Source organism: Cataglyphis hispanica, chromosome 12 (genome assembly GCF_021464435.1).
Source record: "Cataglyphis hispanica isolate Lineage 1 chromosome 12, ULB_Chis1_1.0, whole genome shotgun sequence".
Taxonomy (NCBI): domain Eukaryota; kingdom Metazoa; phylum Arthropoda; class Insecta; order Hymenoptera; family Formicidae; genus Cataglyphis; species Cataglyphis hispanica.
Window position 1 is genome coordinate 5,242,222 of NC_065965.1, and position 18,335 is coordinate 5,260,556.

General features: G+C 38.2%; 1 protein-coding gene across 6 annotated transcripts in view; it reads left to right on the top strand.

The window, feature by feature from the left end:
- LOC126853628 (cadherin-99C) overlaps nt 1–18,335 on the top strand; it is a 103,017-nt gene that overhangs the window by 78,548 nt on the left and 6,134 nt on the right. Inside the window, exons 1-13 of one of the 6 annotated variants that reach the window (XM_050599497.1) lie at nt 7,057–7,332; nt 8,806–9,459; nt 12,275–12,424; nt 12,671–12,889; nt 13,161–13,355; nt 13,550–13,837; nt 14,011–14,328; nt 14,633–14,773; nt 15,250–15,534; nt 16,563–16,736; nt 17,209–17,418; nt 17,950–18,081; nt 18,164–18,280. In XM_050599497.1, the coding sequence (XP_050455454.1) occupies nt 9,364–9,459; nt 12,275–12,424; nt 12,671–12,889; nt 13,161–13,355; nt 13,550–13,837; nt 14,011–14,328; nt 14,633–14,773; nt 15,250–15,534; nt 16,563–16,736; nt 17,209–17,418; nt 17,950–18,081; nt 18,164–18,280 (2,325 nt within the window). In that variant the 5' untranslated portion in view covers nt 7,057–7,332; nt 8,806–9,363. Of the gene's footprint in view, nt 1–1,768; nt 2,033–7,055; nt 7,833–8,510; nt 9,460–10,604; nt 10,647–11,544; nt 11,712–12,274; nt 12,425–12,670; nt 12,890–13,160; nt 13,356–13,549; nt 13,838–14,010; nt 14,329–14,632; nt 14,774–15,249; nt 15,535–16,562; nt 16,737–17,208; nt 17,419–17,949; nt 18,082–18,163; nt 18,281–18,335 lie in introns of those variants that run through there. The other 5 variants (XM_050599495.1, XM_050599496.1, XM_050599498.1 and 2 more) reach the window with 5 other exon arrangements.

An 18,335-nucleotide genomic window follows, 5' to 3' on the forward strand; every position in this document is an offset into this window, starting at 1 on the left:
TCGACGGTCGTCGATCGGGGCCACGCATACTGCGAATTCTTCCATCTTTTACATCGGTGAACCGTTACATCAAGAACACGCAACGCGTGCATTAATACCGGACAATTCGTCTAGCAATTGCGCGCACGCTCGAATATAAAAGAGTAATAATAGAATAGATGCCAAAAAATTGAAACGCTAAATTTTCTAAAAACTATTTGCGTAATCTTATGATGATTTGTTCTCATTTTCTTATTCAGTTGAAAGTAATTAAAGTATAAATCGCCATTGTAGAACTCGAGAATCGTGCCACGATCATTTCAAAGCTCAGCAAGAAAGGAGACGATTCCGCGAAGGTAATTCTGGCTGATTTCAGATTATCGTTTAATTAAAATGACGCCTTTACGTCCGCTCTTAGCGTGGAATCTGCAAGCGAAATACAGTGCGGGGCTCAGAGAGCGAAATCTTTCCTCCATCTTTCGTGCATATAATTGTGAGAGTTCCGCGGAAGATCGAAATCGCGAAATCGTCGTCGGTTTGCGCTTAATCTTTGCTTGAGCTAATTAATCTACAATGAGCAACCGGTTTCGTCGCGACAACCGACGGTGGACACGCGAGAACAAGCGAAACTCTTCACGGATAATTGCTCTCAGCTGATTGCAAAATGCCGGAAGCAATCCGCCCTTTTTCCCCTCCCTCTTCGCATTTTTATCTTTGCTCGTTGTACTGTCAAAAAATTCATGGAAATTAGCTACATTAAGTAAATGAGACAGCTTCCACGCCATTATGGCTGTGGCTAATGACCAGGAATATTCCATTTTAAGTGTTTCCGTGTGTGAACACAACGTTATGGCTTTAGCTTAGCTTTAATTTTGAGAAATACACTAATTCTACCTATTTCTATCTCTCAAGAGAGAGGGAAATATTATTTATTGTCTATAAAAACCCAGCTCTATTATATTATATTTACTGCAGATAAAGTAAAAAAATGTTGAACATCTTTGGAAAATGTGCATTATCCGTATCAAGATAAAGCTGGATTTATCGCAGCAGATTTGTTGCTAGTACAAGATTCGCTTTTTCACGCATAATCATAATTTCTACTTTACTACGGAAACTATTGCGAAAAGGCAGACGGTACACGAATCGGACGCAGTATTTTGAAGCAATAATCTTGATCCCGTTAGATAAGCGAAGGTGCATGCGAATATTGCTCCTATTGAGTCGACTCCGAGGAGCGAATCGCGAGGATATACGTTCCGGTCGCGCCGCACGGTAGTCGCCGACTTATCTCCGCGGATTAATCGGAAGCGCGCGCGCGGCTTTCGCCGCTGCAAAAAATTCCGCTGAATTATTTTCGCGTAATCCCCAACGAGGTCTCGCCCCGTACCCCATAGATCGTCTCTCGCATGCACATTGCGAACAACCTGCTTGGCCTGTTCCCGCTCGAATTATGAATCCCGACGGTTCTTGTGTGCATACCACTACTACCACTTATTACCACTCTGATGTCTGACCCCGAGACCCCGACCAACATCCCCCTGAAATCGCGTAAAGCGCGCCGCATAAATTTAATCCCGCTCGATTCCGCGAGAATCGCCACGGAATATATCGTTCCGCGATTTCTCATCGCAGCTGGAAGCTCGAAGGGAAGCCACGATTTCTTTATCCCGACCAGGTGCGCTTCTCTCCTCGAGGCAGGAAGAGGTGGATGAATTATGTATTTATGTATTATATCGAAAATAATTCTCTCGTTTTGTTTTGTTTTTTTTTCCCCTCTCTCTCTCAGCTCACTCCGGTCGGTTCGACGATCTTCAAGAATGTCGACGCGTTCGACGCCGACGCCGGTGTCAACGGCATCGTTGAATATTCGATCGCACCAGGCGACAGTAGCAGGATCGGTAGCAACGAAGGCGTTGGACGCAACAGAATCACCACCGCCGATGGATACGGCTATTTTAGTATCAACCTGCCGCACCAGGGACAGGTCACGGTCAATCGAACGCTCGATTACGAGAGGACCCAGCGTTATCTCGTCACCATCCTGGCCTCGGTGAGTTTCGTTGTTAATTACGTTAATTGAGCTACGAGCTACGGAATTGCGAATGAAAGTTGAGATAGATCAAGATATTGATAGTGACGTAAGCGCTGAGATAATGACGTACGCCTACACTCGCAATGAGATAATAGTTAATGTAATGATTCTAACGGAGCTCTAAAGGAGGAACATAATCGATAGTCTCCTTAAATAAGGACATTGTTTTAACGCGAAATAAAAAATAATATGTTGGGAATTATTTTTGAATAAAAATATTGAGATAAAAGCACATAATTTAATGAAACATTGATTAAAAAAAAAGATAATAAATCTTATTTTTTTATTTTTTTTTTAATAATTCTTTTTAGTTTATTATCCAGAAATTTAATTTAAATCTAATTTCTTAATTCAATTTGTTACTCAATGTCAGTCGATTCGTATTTATCTCGTAATTGTTGGACATTTTCCCGTTATGTATAGCATATACATATGTTATGTCGAGTATATGATAATCGAATATAGTCAGCGTCGGCCAGCGATACGTTGCATCACGTGTTGCATTCGTTGCATCGAACTGAAAGCCCGCGCGATGATCGCGAAAAATTCTTGTATGAATAACGGTAATCATTTAACGGCTTAGAAAATTATCGAGTTGTACTTTAATATAAATAAAATTCGGATCACATTTATATTACGAGAGCGAGAAAATAATTTTATATTAAGATTCATAAAAATATGTGATAAAAATATTTTCTATTTTCACCAAAATGACACATTTCGGAGATAAAACGACATTATTATTGTTTCTAAAAATTTACTGATTTTGCGAAAAACAAAAAATTTTATAACACTTGATAAATATTAATAAATTTTTTAGTGAAGGAAAATTAATTAAAACATCTCCACAGAGGAAACAAAGTTAATATTATTTAAGAAAACTTTCATATGAATATATTCCATATGTGTCGTCATGATATTACGTTACATAACGTTCGCCTACACCTGTTGCGAAATGTTCTCGACGTTGAGCACATGATGTTGCATACACACATAAACGTATTATGTAACGTCGATCTGGAGCATTCTCAGCGCGATCGATGATACTCGAAGTATCGATTTTACATAGACCGTCTTGTTAGCGACTGTAATACGTGAATGCGCGTGTGTCGGTGCAAGTTAATCAGCTATAAATGCGCATGTCTTTCCTTAATTTAATACGCCACAAGGAGAATCGGCAGGAGGATGTAAGATCGTCAATGGTCAGTTTGCGTGGGCCGAGAGATGAGGGACCGATCGATGAGTCACAACAATCAGTCGACGGTCGGAAAACCATATTCGCATTAGCATATCGCACTCCTTGACGAGGTGGTTTTCGTCCTCTCGAGTGCTATTAGTCCAAGCCCCGAAGGTCTCTTCGATTCAAAACATGTTTGGGACGTGTATTTTGCGACATTTCTTTACACGATAATTTTTTTTCTTTAATTCCCTGCCTCTTCAAGCTTGTCTAGATAAAGAATACTTTTGAAAAGGATGTCAAATGATGTATTATTTGATCAATCTGTAGTTTCTTTTTGAAAAGAATTTAATTATAAAGCAAATTATGTTTACAGATTCTTAATTCTCTACATCAAAGATAAATATATTTTATGTGGACTCTGTTGTAAAGAGTAAAAAATACACATGAAAATAAAGTTAGATGATTTATTATTAATTCTTGATCAAATTCTATTTGTAATTTCATCTTTATAATACGGAAAACAAAAAAAATAAAATATATTTATATAAAAATATATATTAATATATATATAGTATGTATAAAATTATAAATAGAATTCTATCTTAAAGTTTATCGTGAATAAATCATCTAAAAAAACAGGCTCAACCGAAGAAAATTTATAAACGAGTCTTCATAATAATGATTTATTTTATTAACACTTGCGGTACCGTGCGCAATATAATTTCACTCTGATAGTCTATTCGTGAGAAATAAGGTCGATGAAGTTGGCATGTATATAAACATCCGTTATAGCAATTATTTCTAAATTCGCTCATTTATATTATCCGCAAAAAGGGATACCTTATAGGATATCTAATGCGCACGCGAACATATCACGGTAATTCCGAGGTATTCGCGCGCGTGCATAATTATATGCGCGGCCAACGTGCACGCTTCGTTACGTGAGCACGATTCTTGTACGAAACCTTCATCCTGCGTGTTCTGTCGCAGATTAGAAACTGATATACGTACAAGCTCGCAGACGTGCATTCACTAAACGGTATTACAACCCGACAACGGCAACGGCACCATGCTGGTCAGGTAGATGCGTGTTCGCCCTTTCTCATGTCTAATGATTTTAATGGTATTAATCGATTCTGCGGTCTCGCACAAGTGCACAAACAGCGTCCGACGGACAAGACGTTAATTAAAGTTACGCACCCAGCTTAGATAATCTGAGTAATTAATTATTTTTACGTATCAATCGTATGTCTAAAGGCGTGTATGTACTTTAACTTCCGTGTAAAGGTGTACGAAATATCGCAATAGTCAAAAAAAAAATGTGTGAATTTTAAAATTACCTTAGACTATTTCTGTTTGTTGTGTCTGGAAACTTTTTCTATTAATTTGATCCAATTAAGAAAAATGTCGAGAAAGGTAAAAGTTTTTGAGTAACGAGCGATTAAAAGTTTAGATACTTTTGTAAATTAAAAATGAGGATAATAATAATTTATTCTACATTTAATAAAATTTCCAAAGAATTGCGTTTGAGTTGACCAAGAAAGTAGATAAAATAGGATATAATAGATGTGACGTATTTTATGTACTTCATACAATAGCTATTCAATAAACATATATTTGGCTTAGTAAAAAAAGATGTCAAAAAAGCTAAAAATTTTTAAGTAACAAATGATTAAAAATTTACGGTTTTAATAAATTAAAACAATAAGAATAATAATTTATTCTACGTTTAATAAAATTTTTGAAAAATTGCGTCGATTAAGAAATTCGATAAAATCAAGTACGATAGATGTGACGTACTCTGTATATTTCATACAGTAGCTCTGCAATTCTGTTCAATAGGCATATTTTAGATTCGATAACAGATAATAGAGATAATCGAGATAACCGCTCGATACCCACTAATGTAAAAGCGATATGATACAAAGTTTTCGCGCAATCTCTCGGTCGGCATAGATTCAATGAAATAACGAAAGGATAGGTGTGTAACGGTAATATCGGTACGGAATTACGTTTGGTACACGGACGGTAACGTATCGCTCGTAGTACCGTAAGGCATTAACCGTTCGGCGTATTCGTCCGCCGATTGTCGAGTCTTGTAGCTTGTAGCTATTTGCATATCACCAAACCCCGACATTGTCCGATTTGTGCAGTTACACAATTCTATTTCACTACTGCGGATCTCGAACTTGTGAATTGCGTTTTTCATGTCTGGGACAAGCAGTGATCGATATTGTGACACTTATCGCTCATGTAATTCGGATTTTCTGCTGATCGAAATGATCCAATAAAAATATCGCAACATGGCCTGGCTTATTTTTACGCATTTGTTTATCAAATTGACGTATCGGTTCAATGATCATTATATGATCCTTAATATAAAAGATAAATCCAGCGATTATATCTACCTGAAAAGTATCGTATCATTATTTGATTACTGTAGGTAGTCAAATTTGGTGAAAAATATCTTAAAAAGATATTTCTAAAAAGAGTGATTCTGACTAAAAGACAAATTTTGAGGAGTGAAAAATTTCAAGCAAAAGGAAAATTTTAGAGGGAGTGGACAAGATAAAAGTGACATTTTTATGAATATTATTTACCTGCAAATACAAACATTATGCAAACGTTAATGGTAAGGTAATCCTGTTCTATGCGAGTGAAAGCGAGATACTCATTAGTGAATACCGCATATTCATTAAACGCCTACACTATACACTATTACGCGGTGCATGATTGTTCGATCGCCGTGACGAATTGTCATAGCGCGAGCGTAATCGGTATCGTGAAATGCAACGTAACGTGCTACCTACGTTGCGACGAGGTCTCTCGGTATGATAATATAATCAGGAAGCAGTATAAAATGTCAAATTCACGCTGCGCACCCCGCGCACGTACAGCGGAGAACAATACTTAATAACTGTATAAGTGCTGTCTATATTTACTCTTATGATGGCACTTACGCTGTCGCGATTGTCACGTTCGATAGTCATGCGCGTTCCAGTTCAAAATTATTATTCTCTACACGAGCAGTTATTTGCATATGAACGAGGCTGTAAAATCAAATCAACATGTTGCCTTTAATATAAGATATTATGTTGGCCAAAGTTATCAGTGACTTAACGCGTGTGACGGCATAGATTTAATTTCGGGATACCTTGTATATAGAATAATTTAAATATAAAACATGAGAGTTATTAAACGTGATGATTATTATATATTTTAATTACGATCGTACTGGCGCCAACATACTATTCAAACGCATTGAACTTCATAATTAAAATTTTATTACGTGGCTTTATTACGTCGTGGCTCGTAGCGTAATTAATATTTTGTATAGCATTTTTTAATTTTTTAAAAAATATTCTTCGAATATATGGCGAAGGATAAAAGGATAAAATATCGAGTAATGAAAAACTGCGATGTCTAAAGATGATTTGCATTGAAAGAGAGATAATATTAAAAATATCAGCTGTTTTTTTGCGAAGAACAATTAGAGATTCAACGTTTGACAAGCCTCATTGTGGAATATCAGCTTTCCTGTCTTCGACACTGTGTGCATGTATGTCCCGTTCATCTTTAATCTTATCTACGAGAGTATATGGCACAGTTTTGCATAAACGTTGTGGTCATAGCCGATCGTGGGCCCGGCTAACAAAGAAAATTACTCGCCGCCAGGTAGATATCCGCGGCACGGAGGATAACGCAAGGTGGGTAGCGACGAGACTTATATGCAGCGATGCATGTTGCACGCGAGCCTAGGTGGTACGCGAGGTAGGAGAATCGCGGCATTAGTCACCGTTCGGCTTGCAACGCGTGTAACGCAAGCACGGAATTTCGATTTTCCCGTGCGTCACGTAAAGTGCCGACGTGGCCAATTCCGCGTGTAACGCGCGCGACCAATCCTTCCGTCGCGGATGATCGCGATATCGTGTATAAAGTACGATTGCATCTCGATCGATCGGACACGAAGATAGCGCGTGTGTCAACGGTGTGTCCGGTTCGCGGATTTCCATCATTGTGTCAGTGCGAAAATATAATCCGTGCAAATAAATATCATGCGGAAAAAAAATATGAATTTGTATGCATCATGATATTACGAACTTTACGTCATATCGCGAGCGGATTTTTTTTTCACGGAGCGTAATCCATGTAATGGTATAATATTAAAGCCAAAAATAGATCGTAGAATACGCTTAATTAAAATAAAATGCACAATACAAGCGAAGTAACAGCGCGTTGCGGTCGGTTATTACGCCATCAAGAGGCTTCTTTAATGGCGCTTCGTGTTCTATGAACGCGTTGAAAGAACAAAACGCTCTCTCGCATAGTAACACACAACGGCGCCATACATATGTACGCACAATAACGGTTCGCTCGTGCGCGAATTCTTTCATCCACGTCATCGGGAGATTAATGACGAGTGTTAGGAAGAGAAATACGCGGACGTTTGTCAAACGAACGGTATTAAAACGCGGCCGCGAGCCGCTTCCTCGGGATACACCGAGTGCGTTGGCATCGACGTGGGTGGAAAAGTTCTCGACAAATCCGGGACGAGCGATAGAACGGAGTATAAAGAACGTGAGCACTCATAAAGAAACATCAATATTTCAATTTTATCCTTGGAATATTAATATTTTATTTTTATAATAAAGGTTCCCGTCTTAGCACGTTAAAAAAATCTGGTTAAAATAAACGTTGAAGAAAATTGAAGATTAATAACAGCGAAATAAAAGTCTATTGTACGCTCGAAATGAATGTAGTAAACGGCAGTCTGCACGAAAGGAAGCGAGCCGGAACTTCCGGAACACCTCGTAATTCTTCGCGGCGGAGAACGCGCGTCGCGAAACGTTGATTATATATCACTCGCTTCCTTTCTGCAGCGGCGCGGAATATATCGGTGCGACTCGAAGATTTCCCGTGAAATTTTACACAGGATTCAGTCTCCGCGACGACGACGATCTTATCACGCGGGGGCGGGAAAAAGAGGTCCCGCGTATGTAGATCGCGCGCAAGAAAAAATCATTGCCGAGGGCAATGATTTCGCGATCGATCCGCACGCATGATCGATCCTCGCGCGTAGGCGGATAAGACGGTGATTTGCCGTTCGATGCGTACGAAAAGGATCTCCTGATGCAATATCCGTGCCGTTGCTAGAGGTTTCCGATACCGATGCAAATAATCCGACGTTACAAAAAAACCTCTTTGTCGATTGCGGTGGCATACATTGTGAAAAAAAAACTGAGACTTAAAGCTGCAGCTTTTTTGTAGACACTGTCTGAATTTTGACATAATGTCTGAATTTTCGAAAAAAATTGTTTAACTTTAAAAAAATGACTGATGATTATCTGAAATTTCTTTTAGAAATTCATATCTGAAAATTCAGGCAAAAATGTGTGTAAATTTTTCGAAAATTTTTTACAGTGTAGAAGTTTCCGCGTAAAAATATTATAGCGGGATAATTTAATCGCGTGTGCCGATCAAACACTCGTACTCTCTTTACTTTTTATCGCGCGACAATGCGATTGTGCTGATCGATATTCTGTTTGTAAAGCTTTCGATAATGTAAGATGCACTAAGAAAAAACACGAAGATTAATGGAAAACATACATTAGCATGGAAATGTTGGCGCTGCATTCTTCTATCAATGATGTAAAGATTATCATTTGAGAAAAAATTATTGCGGATACGAAATCATTGCGATTATTCGATGAGCATTTAATAATAAATTTAAGCGGTCTAAGGCAATGAGAGGATACGTCGTCCGCGCCGATTAAGGACGTATGATTTACACAGATTTTTGTTTGTCGTAATTTAACAAGCGCAGTTACCGGCTATTAAAAGGATTTATATATGTGTGTGTGTGTGTGGCTCGACGATTGACGCAGGAATTACCGGTTGTGTGTAACGATAAATTGGGACACGCCTTACCGCACTTTATTATTCGCTAATCCTGGGGATTTCACGAGATATCTCGCCGAAAAGGTCACAACTGTCGGACGATTTTAATCGCTTAATTCTCGGCGACACGTCCCTCTAAACGAGGATGCGAGGACGTGGATCGGATTCGAGTCGCACCATCGATGAAACGTGACTCGTCGTAACGCCGACAATGGAGCTCCTCGGTCCGATTAAAGCGTTTCTGGCAGTTGCTTTAATACGCGTCAGTCCGAGTATCGGCGACGGCAATGTCGGCGATTTGTCAACGGTGAGTGAATTATTTGAACAGCCAAATGTCAAGTTTGCTTCACGATTCAAAGTTTCTTCATTTTATTTTTATTCGCGGATCTTTCAATTGTACGGTGACAATTTTAACGTGGACATTTTTCTCGATTAATATCGTGTTTGATTTATGGTTTGATAAAATTTTGAGATTTTATTCAGTATCTTTCTGATCGTAGCCGGAAACGACTTCGCCGCAAGGCAAATTTAGAACGAACATTTAAATCTAACCGGTGCAAGGACCTCGCCGAATAAATATTCTTCTTAGACTGAAACAAGTATCAATTTTTTGCAAGGGCCTTGTATACGTAAGGGCTTCTCGCTAAGGCACAATAGAATATTTTCTATCCTGGAACGTCATTAATTTTAGAGCCACCTGTGGCCATAGCTTCTTGTAAGCGATCAATTGGACATCATTTTAAGCGACTCCTTCTCGGAATCGATTCTATTAAGTTATTACACCGTTACTCTGACTCTGCTGTGCTATTATGCAAGCTAGCAGTGCTATTTTAGTTCGATTATTCTGGCCGGAGGAAGTGAAGACAGATAATATCAAATCGTGATTTGTGTGAGTAAAGTTTGATTTGATAACTTTTCATCAAAAAATTAATAAAATGCTTTTTTATTGTTTACCGATTTTATCTCTCGTAGAGATGAATTATTTAACTCGAGAACCCTGTATAATATTTTCTCGCTATCACATCTCTCTCACGTCGCGAGAGTTTCTGCTAAAATCTAATTCGCAGCAACAGCTGTAATCAATACGCGGGACATTATCCGGGACCGCATAGACCGGATCTTCATCCCACTTGTAATACACTTTGAGACGAACTGTACGGCGGACCACTTTATCCGCGCCTGCTGTGCTTAAGTTCGAGACGCATATCCGTCGTATAGACGCAGCCGTCGTTCGTCGTCGCTGTCGCTGCAATTTCGCGCAAGTTCGAAATTGCGCGACCGATCATAGATCGACGCGCAATTTCGCATCATCGTCGAAAGAAAAAAATGCGATTGCATCTGGAGGCTGCGCCGCGTCTCGGCAACATGATGTCATTAAACGATCCCTGACAGCGGACGATCATAAGCGAAATGAAAAAAAGAGCAAATGGATGCACCAACGCCCGTTATTACTATTGGCATACGGCCATGGCCGTACGCGCACCGTGGTCAAGGGTAATAGTTATTTCTCGCTCAATTCTTTGTCTTTCTCTCTTTCTCCTTCTCCTTCTGGCTCTTCGCTCTTCCTCAGCTACAAGATGAATCGGGCACGGTCTCCCATAATCGCGGTGAATCTCCCTGTCGAGGACGCGATCGATCTCTCCCTCTCGATTCGGATTAAGCCGCCGCGCTTCCCAGCTACGGCTCCGTGCTGGTGCAGCAGGAGTGGCTCATTTGAATATTATGTGGAACAAATGACCGACTTCTGCTCTTGCTTACTGCTCCGAGGGATAACGTTCGTGCGTCGATGCACGGATATCGCGATGATTCATACGTAAAATTAATGTTCTCGCTCTATCTTTCGGTGTTTCATAAAAATTTCATTAAGTCTTCAGCTTCTGTTAAGTGTTTAATGAAAAATATTATATAACACTCACAGCACCAAAATATTCAGCTCACGCGCTTTTCATTTCTCGTATATGAATATTCAAAACAATTTCGAGATAAGATTCTACTAGAATGTTTCTCATGCTTTTATAGGTCACAGCGAATAACACGTGGTTTATTAAAAGACGGAATTTATGGAACATTTTGCATGCCATAAAAAAATAATGCACACATTTTTTAGCTAATTGGATCATAATTTGTAAATTATAAGTGCAATATATTTTTAAAGCTTATATTATTTTATGTGATACTTTTGAAAAATTTTCGAGCTTGTAATCTTACTTATTACAAGAAAAGGTATAATAACGGTGGTCCTTATTTAGAGCACTTTGTAAATACTCCGAACCTGTTATTGTGTAAATAAGGTCATAGAAGAGAACAGGAGACGAGGAGAAAAGGATAGAGTTTTCTCCTCGAGTGATGATAAAACTGTGTGTGTGATCAAACTATAATGTAAGAACGAGAAAAAGAAGACGGATTCGTTCTTCTTCGTGTGTGTGTGTATATAACGACGGCGACTATTGAAAATGTTCATATAAACGTGACGCATAAAAATCGCAAGATTAATGGCTCATTATCGCAGTCCGTTTTCGTATGTCATTCAAGCTCTTATCTATGAGCTGTAAAAAATAGGTGAAGATATTTTCATCGATATTTCATCGCACCTTTTTTTTGTAGAATCGGGAAAAAACTAAGACATATATAGTAATAACAGTAATATATATGAAGAGAGGGAAAATTTAATAAGTGAAGTACATGCGCAATAAGAAAGAAAAATTACTTTCTTACAGCTAATAGCAAAAATCTAAATGATAAATTAATTAGATTATGACAAAAATATGTGATTATAATTATAATTAGAGTTGCATAATTACAGTTTATAATTTTAATAAAATAAGAGGAGTTAAAAAAAAAATATATATATATATATATTTAATTAATTATAATTATATAAAATTTAAAATAATAAATTAAAATGACATTTTATAATTTTTACTTAATATTTAATACGTGTGAAAATAAAGTAACATAATATAATATTATAGCATATAATATATAGGATATAAAATGCATTTGTCGTCTCGTATTTCGTATAACTAATATCTTGTTTGAAACTTGCTGCTTAGAATATTAATTTGCATTCATTCCGATTTCAGAGATTATGTCACTTGACGTTACAAATTATTTTCTTACAGGATCGAGCGAGGAATGTTTCCGAGAGATTTACATCCACGACCACGTTGACGGTGAACATACGGGACGATGACGATCAAGATCCGTCCTTTATTTATCAAGGCTGCATGCTTTTAGACGGCGCTTGCATTAATCCGGAATATTCCGCGTCGGTATGTAAATCTAATAGTCGGTTATAAACCGAAGTCTCCGGCTTTCCGCTTCGAGCATGTATTAATGGCGAGATTTATTTTAACAGGCTGTGTTTTCTGTCAATCTCCTGTAAATTTATCGGAAAATTTAAATGCAAACGAATATGTCCGTCTAATCAGTCGCAGATATCTCGCCGTTCAAATTCGCGTTATCAATAAATCATCCAACCGGTTCTGCAAACGCGACTCTCTTTTTTCCTCCGTCAGGTATCGAGCGGCGTACTATCCGGTATACTCAATATCTCGCCCGAGAAAATCCAGGCGGTCGACATGGACAGCATAAACGCGCCCATCCACTATTCCTTCCTAAGCGGAAATCCGCCGAATTATCGAGATTTCTTTGAGATCAATCCTAATACCGGGGCGGTGAAGCAAATAAGAGCCGTCGACACGACGGTAACAAAGAAGTTTGATATTATCATCAAGGTAAACGGCGCTATTATACTTTCCTATTATATTTAAGAAAAAAATTGTTTGAATTATGTTACTCGTAAATGTTATATAAAAAAGGGTGTAATAAAGAATATAAGAAACTTGAAATAATCGTTATTTATATTGCTACGAGTAAGTAGATGTTTTATGATTGTAATTAATAATTCTTTGTTTACTGATAAGACAATGCAATTTTTTTTTTTTACATACGATTTTAGCGTAATGCATAACAAGTTTGCCCTTTTTTTTTCTCTCTCTTCTTAAGGCGGTTGAGGTGTCAGAAGCGAAACGGTCGGCTACCGCGAAATTAGCGATCACTGTTAAGCCGGTTGACAGCAATCCACCCGTTATAACGGCGTCAAGTATTGAAGGTTTCGTCGATGAGAACGCTCCGATCGGCACAAAGGTCATCGATGAAAGCGGTAATCCCATTGTGCTCACGGTGTCGGATGCTGATCTGGTGAGTCCAGCCAGACGTAAATACTATGGGTTTTTGTTTAATGAAGCGTGATCGAAACGTAAATCGACCGTTTTCTCTCTATTGTTAGCGACGATCAACTATCGTCGATTGATCAGTATTATTTTTTCATTTGTTTGCCACCCTTCTCTCTTTCTCTTTTTCGTTTTCTAAAATATTCGTGTTCTTATATCCAGGGATCGGATGATCCGAAACCGGCGTACACTTTCGAATTGACCACGAATTTCTTCGCGATCGATCCGTCCGGTGTCCTTGTCGTCAACGAGGAAAATCTGGACCGGGATCCTCCGAGTCCCGGCCGTTTCCGCTTTCAAGTGGTTGCCCGGGAGAAAACGGGTGTGGCCGCGTCGTCGCCTCTGTCATTTATCGTAACCTTAAATGATGTTAACGATAATGCGCCTTTGCTTCCTATGATGGCACCCATCACCGTTCAAGCTGGAGAAACAAAGAAACAAGTGGCAAAGGTGAGACTGATCATCTCGTATTTTAATATTAACAGCTGTTACTTTTGTTGCTGATATTTCTTTAGTTTTTTTATTAAATTATTAATTATTGTTTGTCAATGCTCCATAGCTCTTTATCGCGCTTAAAGATACGGGTTATAAAGGGGGGGATAAATTAATTTTAATTCTCCCAGGTGGAAGCCACGGATAATGACGAGGGAGAGAACGCCGAGATAACGTACAGCATCTATCATGTTTCGAACAACGGTTTGCATAAGTTCAAGATAGATCCTAAGACCGGAGTTATCGAATCCGTGAGGAAATTGAACGCTGGCGAGCAATATAGCATCACCGTGCAGGCCACTGACAAGGGTGGCAAATATTCACAGACAATTGTCGAGGTGAACGTCATTCCCGGTCCAAACACCAGAAGCCCCGTGTTCCAGCAGCCGGTGTACGAAGTGCAAGTCAGCGAGGGGGCCTCCATCAATTCTACGGTTGCGACTATCACTGTGAGTATTGTCGATAATAATTCTCTCTCTTTCTTTCTCTTGACAGAATTTAATATTAAATTTTAATTATTACAACAGAAACAATATATTTGCTCGATATATCTTTTGTCATCTGTTTATCACGTTGAAAAATCAGTGTTTTGTTCTCGGATATTTTTTTAAACTCAAATTTTTCTTTTTAAAGAATGTACGAAATGTTTCGTTCGCGAAATTGTACGATTTTATTATTATTTATGAAGCATTGTATAAACAACGATTTGTTAAATATTTATATCGATAATAAGATTATTAATGAACCGTACAGGCCATTGACCCAGAAAACGATCCGGTGTCGTACTCGATAGTATCGGGGAACGATTTGCGCCAGTTTGCAATCGGCGACAAATCAGGCGTTATTACCGTTATAAGGAAGCTGGATAGGGAGGACCTGACCCGATATCAGTTGGTGAGTTAATACCGTCAACCGCTATCGAACATCGCAACACAAACTCCCTACAGTCTCTGCTACAAGCCAATGCACTTTTCGCTTTACGGTGCTCTCCATCGACTTTTATCTAATCTAGAGAAAACATCGTTTCTGTCTTCGATTTTTCCGCTTCTAAACGAGAGAGTAGCTACTTAAACTAAAACATACAGCATGTTAACTTTAAGTATGTTTGACTTTATATAAATATTTGGTTGACGGAAAAGTATATATATATAATTTCATTTCTCGCATGTTTTTAATATATCAAAAAACGAAAAAATTTTTTCGTTTTCTTAATATATTTTTAGAAATTTGTATTTTTTTTTTATATTTGTAACTCAACTTTTCTCTCGTTATAAATTTTTCAAAATTTTTATCAATATGGGCGTGAGTAAAATTTTTTCCTACCGTGCAAAATGGAAATGTTAATTTTGTGATATTTTTGGTTGACGTAGCTGATAAAGGCTGAGGATACCGGCGGTCTCTTCAGCACCGCGACGGTTAATATCATGGTTACCGATATCAACGATAAGAATCCCGAATTCGTGGGCCTTCCTTATGAATTTTCCGTCAAAGAGGGTGAGGCGCGTAAGCTAATCGGCCGCGTACACGCCGAAGATGCCGACGAGGGCATCAATGCCGAGATCACTTATTTCGCACCCGATGACATTCCTTTCACCGTGGATCCCGAGACCGGTGATGTCCTGACAAAGATAGTGTTGGATTACGAGCAAAACGACGTGAGTAATTTTTATATTGCATTCTTAACTTTCAGTAAAGCTGACAATATAATTATTCAAGTCACACTTGACTAACGGAATCAATTTGGAAAAGTATAAATTAATTTGTAAAGGTATCTAGTGTGAAAAATTATAAATTATAAATTAACTTTTTATTAAAGCAAACATTTTTTTTATCCTAGAAAACACGTGTGATATTTCAAGCTAGGAAATTGTAAATGTTTAACTATGTTGAAATTCTCTAGGGAGAGAGATTTTAAAAGTCGATGAGTTTTTGCGCTTGTAAAAGGTTATAATATATAACACACAATGTTTACTAAGATTCATTGTTGACACAGCTATCTAGCTCAATCTCGAATCTGCCGGGAATACTTTTCCGTTTTGTAAAAGTTGCGAAGCGTGATTACAGTTCGAGAGAATGCCTTACAATGGAAAACGATTTATCCTCGGATTGCGAGAATGTTGTTACGGTTAAATTACGGTTAAGTTAATTAGTTGTATCATCATGCGTGCAGTGAGGCAAAAACAATACGCAAAATATATATTTGAGTTTAAGTATGTACGATTTTTATTCGCGGAAATGTAATGTATATTAAAAGAGAGTTTAATTATAATTTTATATAATATCTAAAATACGACAAAATCTGGTGTGACTTTGGAACCTGGTGGGTTTTAATTTTTTAAAGTTGCATTAAAAATTTTCAATCAATTCAACTGTAAATTTGAAATTAGTAATCTTTTTTTTTTTTAATTTTGCTTCTCTTTCATTTTATTTCAGCATTTACGTAAATTTTCATTTGCAGAAATGCAACGTATAATAGAAGAGAGTTTGATTATAATTTTATATAATATGCAAAATATCTAGTGTGATTTTTTTTTTAATTATTTATATCGTCAAAACTGTTTCGAGAATATTTCTGCCGTTGCATTAAAATTTTTGAATTAAACTGTAAATTTGGAATTGATAATCTCTCTTTTTAATTTCGCTTTCTTTGCATTTTATTTCGGCATTTGCATTAATTATGTAGGAATATAAATTCGTGGTGACTGCGAGGGATGGAGCTCCCGATTATCGCTTGGCAACCGCGACTGTCACAGTGAGAGTCATAGATGTCGAGGACGAGGTTCCGGTCTTTCACCAAAGCAGTTATGAGGCACGTGTCAAGGAAAACGTGCCTGATTATAATGTGATTCAAGTCACGGTGAGTAGCATGCCAAATCAATAACAGCGCGTGCCTTCGATTAGAAAACATGTAAAGCGCGATATAAAAACGATTAGAAACGATTAATTTATTTATTGACATTAATCCGTGTGGGCTTGAGTTTAACGAGAATCGAAAGTGAAGTCGTACAACATGACATAAATCCCAGTTTAAGATGTTCGTCTCGAGATAAAGCGCGCCTCCGCCACTTTGTTTAATATAACGAGAAGTACAAAGTTAGTTTCGTGCTAAATTAAAGTAACATGAGAATTTCATTGATAATATCGAGAGGAATCGTTCGGGGAAGTTTTGAAAATTTATTGAATAATCGAGATCTACGCCAGTCTCGACTTTCAGATCCTTGAGAAATATTTCGCGTCGGTGATGATTCCCATCCCGTCGACGAAGTGGAAAGGATGATGCGTCCTGACGCGGTCTTACTCGGCTTTAAAGCAAACGCGATCATTTCTAGGCCGATGATCCGGACACAAAGAAGCAAATTACATACATGATCAAGCAAGGGGATACCGAACTCTTCAGCATAGACCCGAAGACCGGAGTCATAAAAACTATCCGCGGTCTCGATTACGAGAGCCAGAATCAGCACGTTCTTATAATAGGCACTGTGGAGAACAGCAGCGATTTACCTGGCTCCACCACTCGCGTTGTTGTTAATGTTCAGGTATTTTTCATAAGTGAAACCCGAGTAAGTTTTCACTATCCGTCATTGATTTACTATGTCGTGTTCATTAGCGTATCATGTAGCGCACCACTTTCACAGACCACGTAACTGCAGAGAGGGAGGGACAGCTTAATTGCGATTTATTTATCGCGTTTAAGAAACTTAGTTATGAAAAACGTAATGAAATAAATTTTTTTCTTATAATTAAAACTTAGAAGATTTTTATCAAATAAATACGTTTACGAGTAAAATGCATCTATCTCCGATAACTATATATTTTTTACGGATTTGCTATTCCGTATAAAAATCTATAATTGAAATATTGAAACTAAAGTATTATTTCTCTGTCGTAATCGTACGAATAAACTTATATGGAATCAGTTTACGAAACCGGTTTACGTTGAGCGCATTAACATCATAAACACGACGACTTCTATCATCTACTCTGCTCTTCTATATTACTTCTGGTATATCTTATTATGCGGGGGCCGTTAATAACTATTTATAACGATTCTGAATGTATCGTGACAGGACGTGAACGACATTCCACCGGTATTTACGTCGGTACCGCGTCCCATTACACTAGACGATGATGTCCCTATAGGAACGACCGTGATTGATCTCACGGCCGCGGATTCCGACGGCAGTGCACCAGGGAATCAGGTAGAGTATATATTCTCCTCGTATACATTATCTTAATTTATTCTCGCTAAATCTCGGGGAATTTTCACCGATCTCGATGCAGGTTCGATACGAGATCATCGGCCGCGGTATCGCCAGCAAGTACTTTGTAATCGATCCCGATACTGGCATACTCCGAACACGAGACGACTTGCGTAAAGAAACTGATTCCGAGTATCAGGTAAGTGATTTGGCGCGTGTAACTCGAAGTTGTGGTTCGCTATCCCTCGACTCGA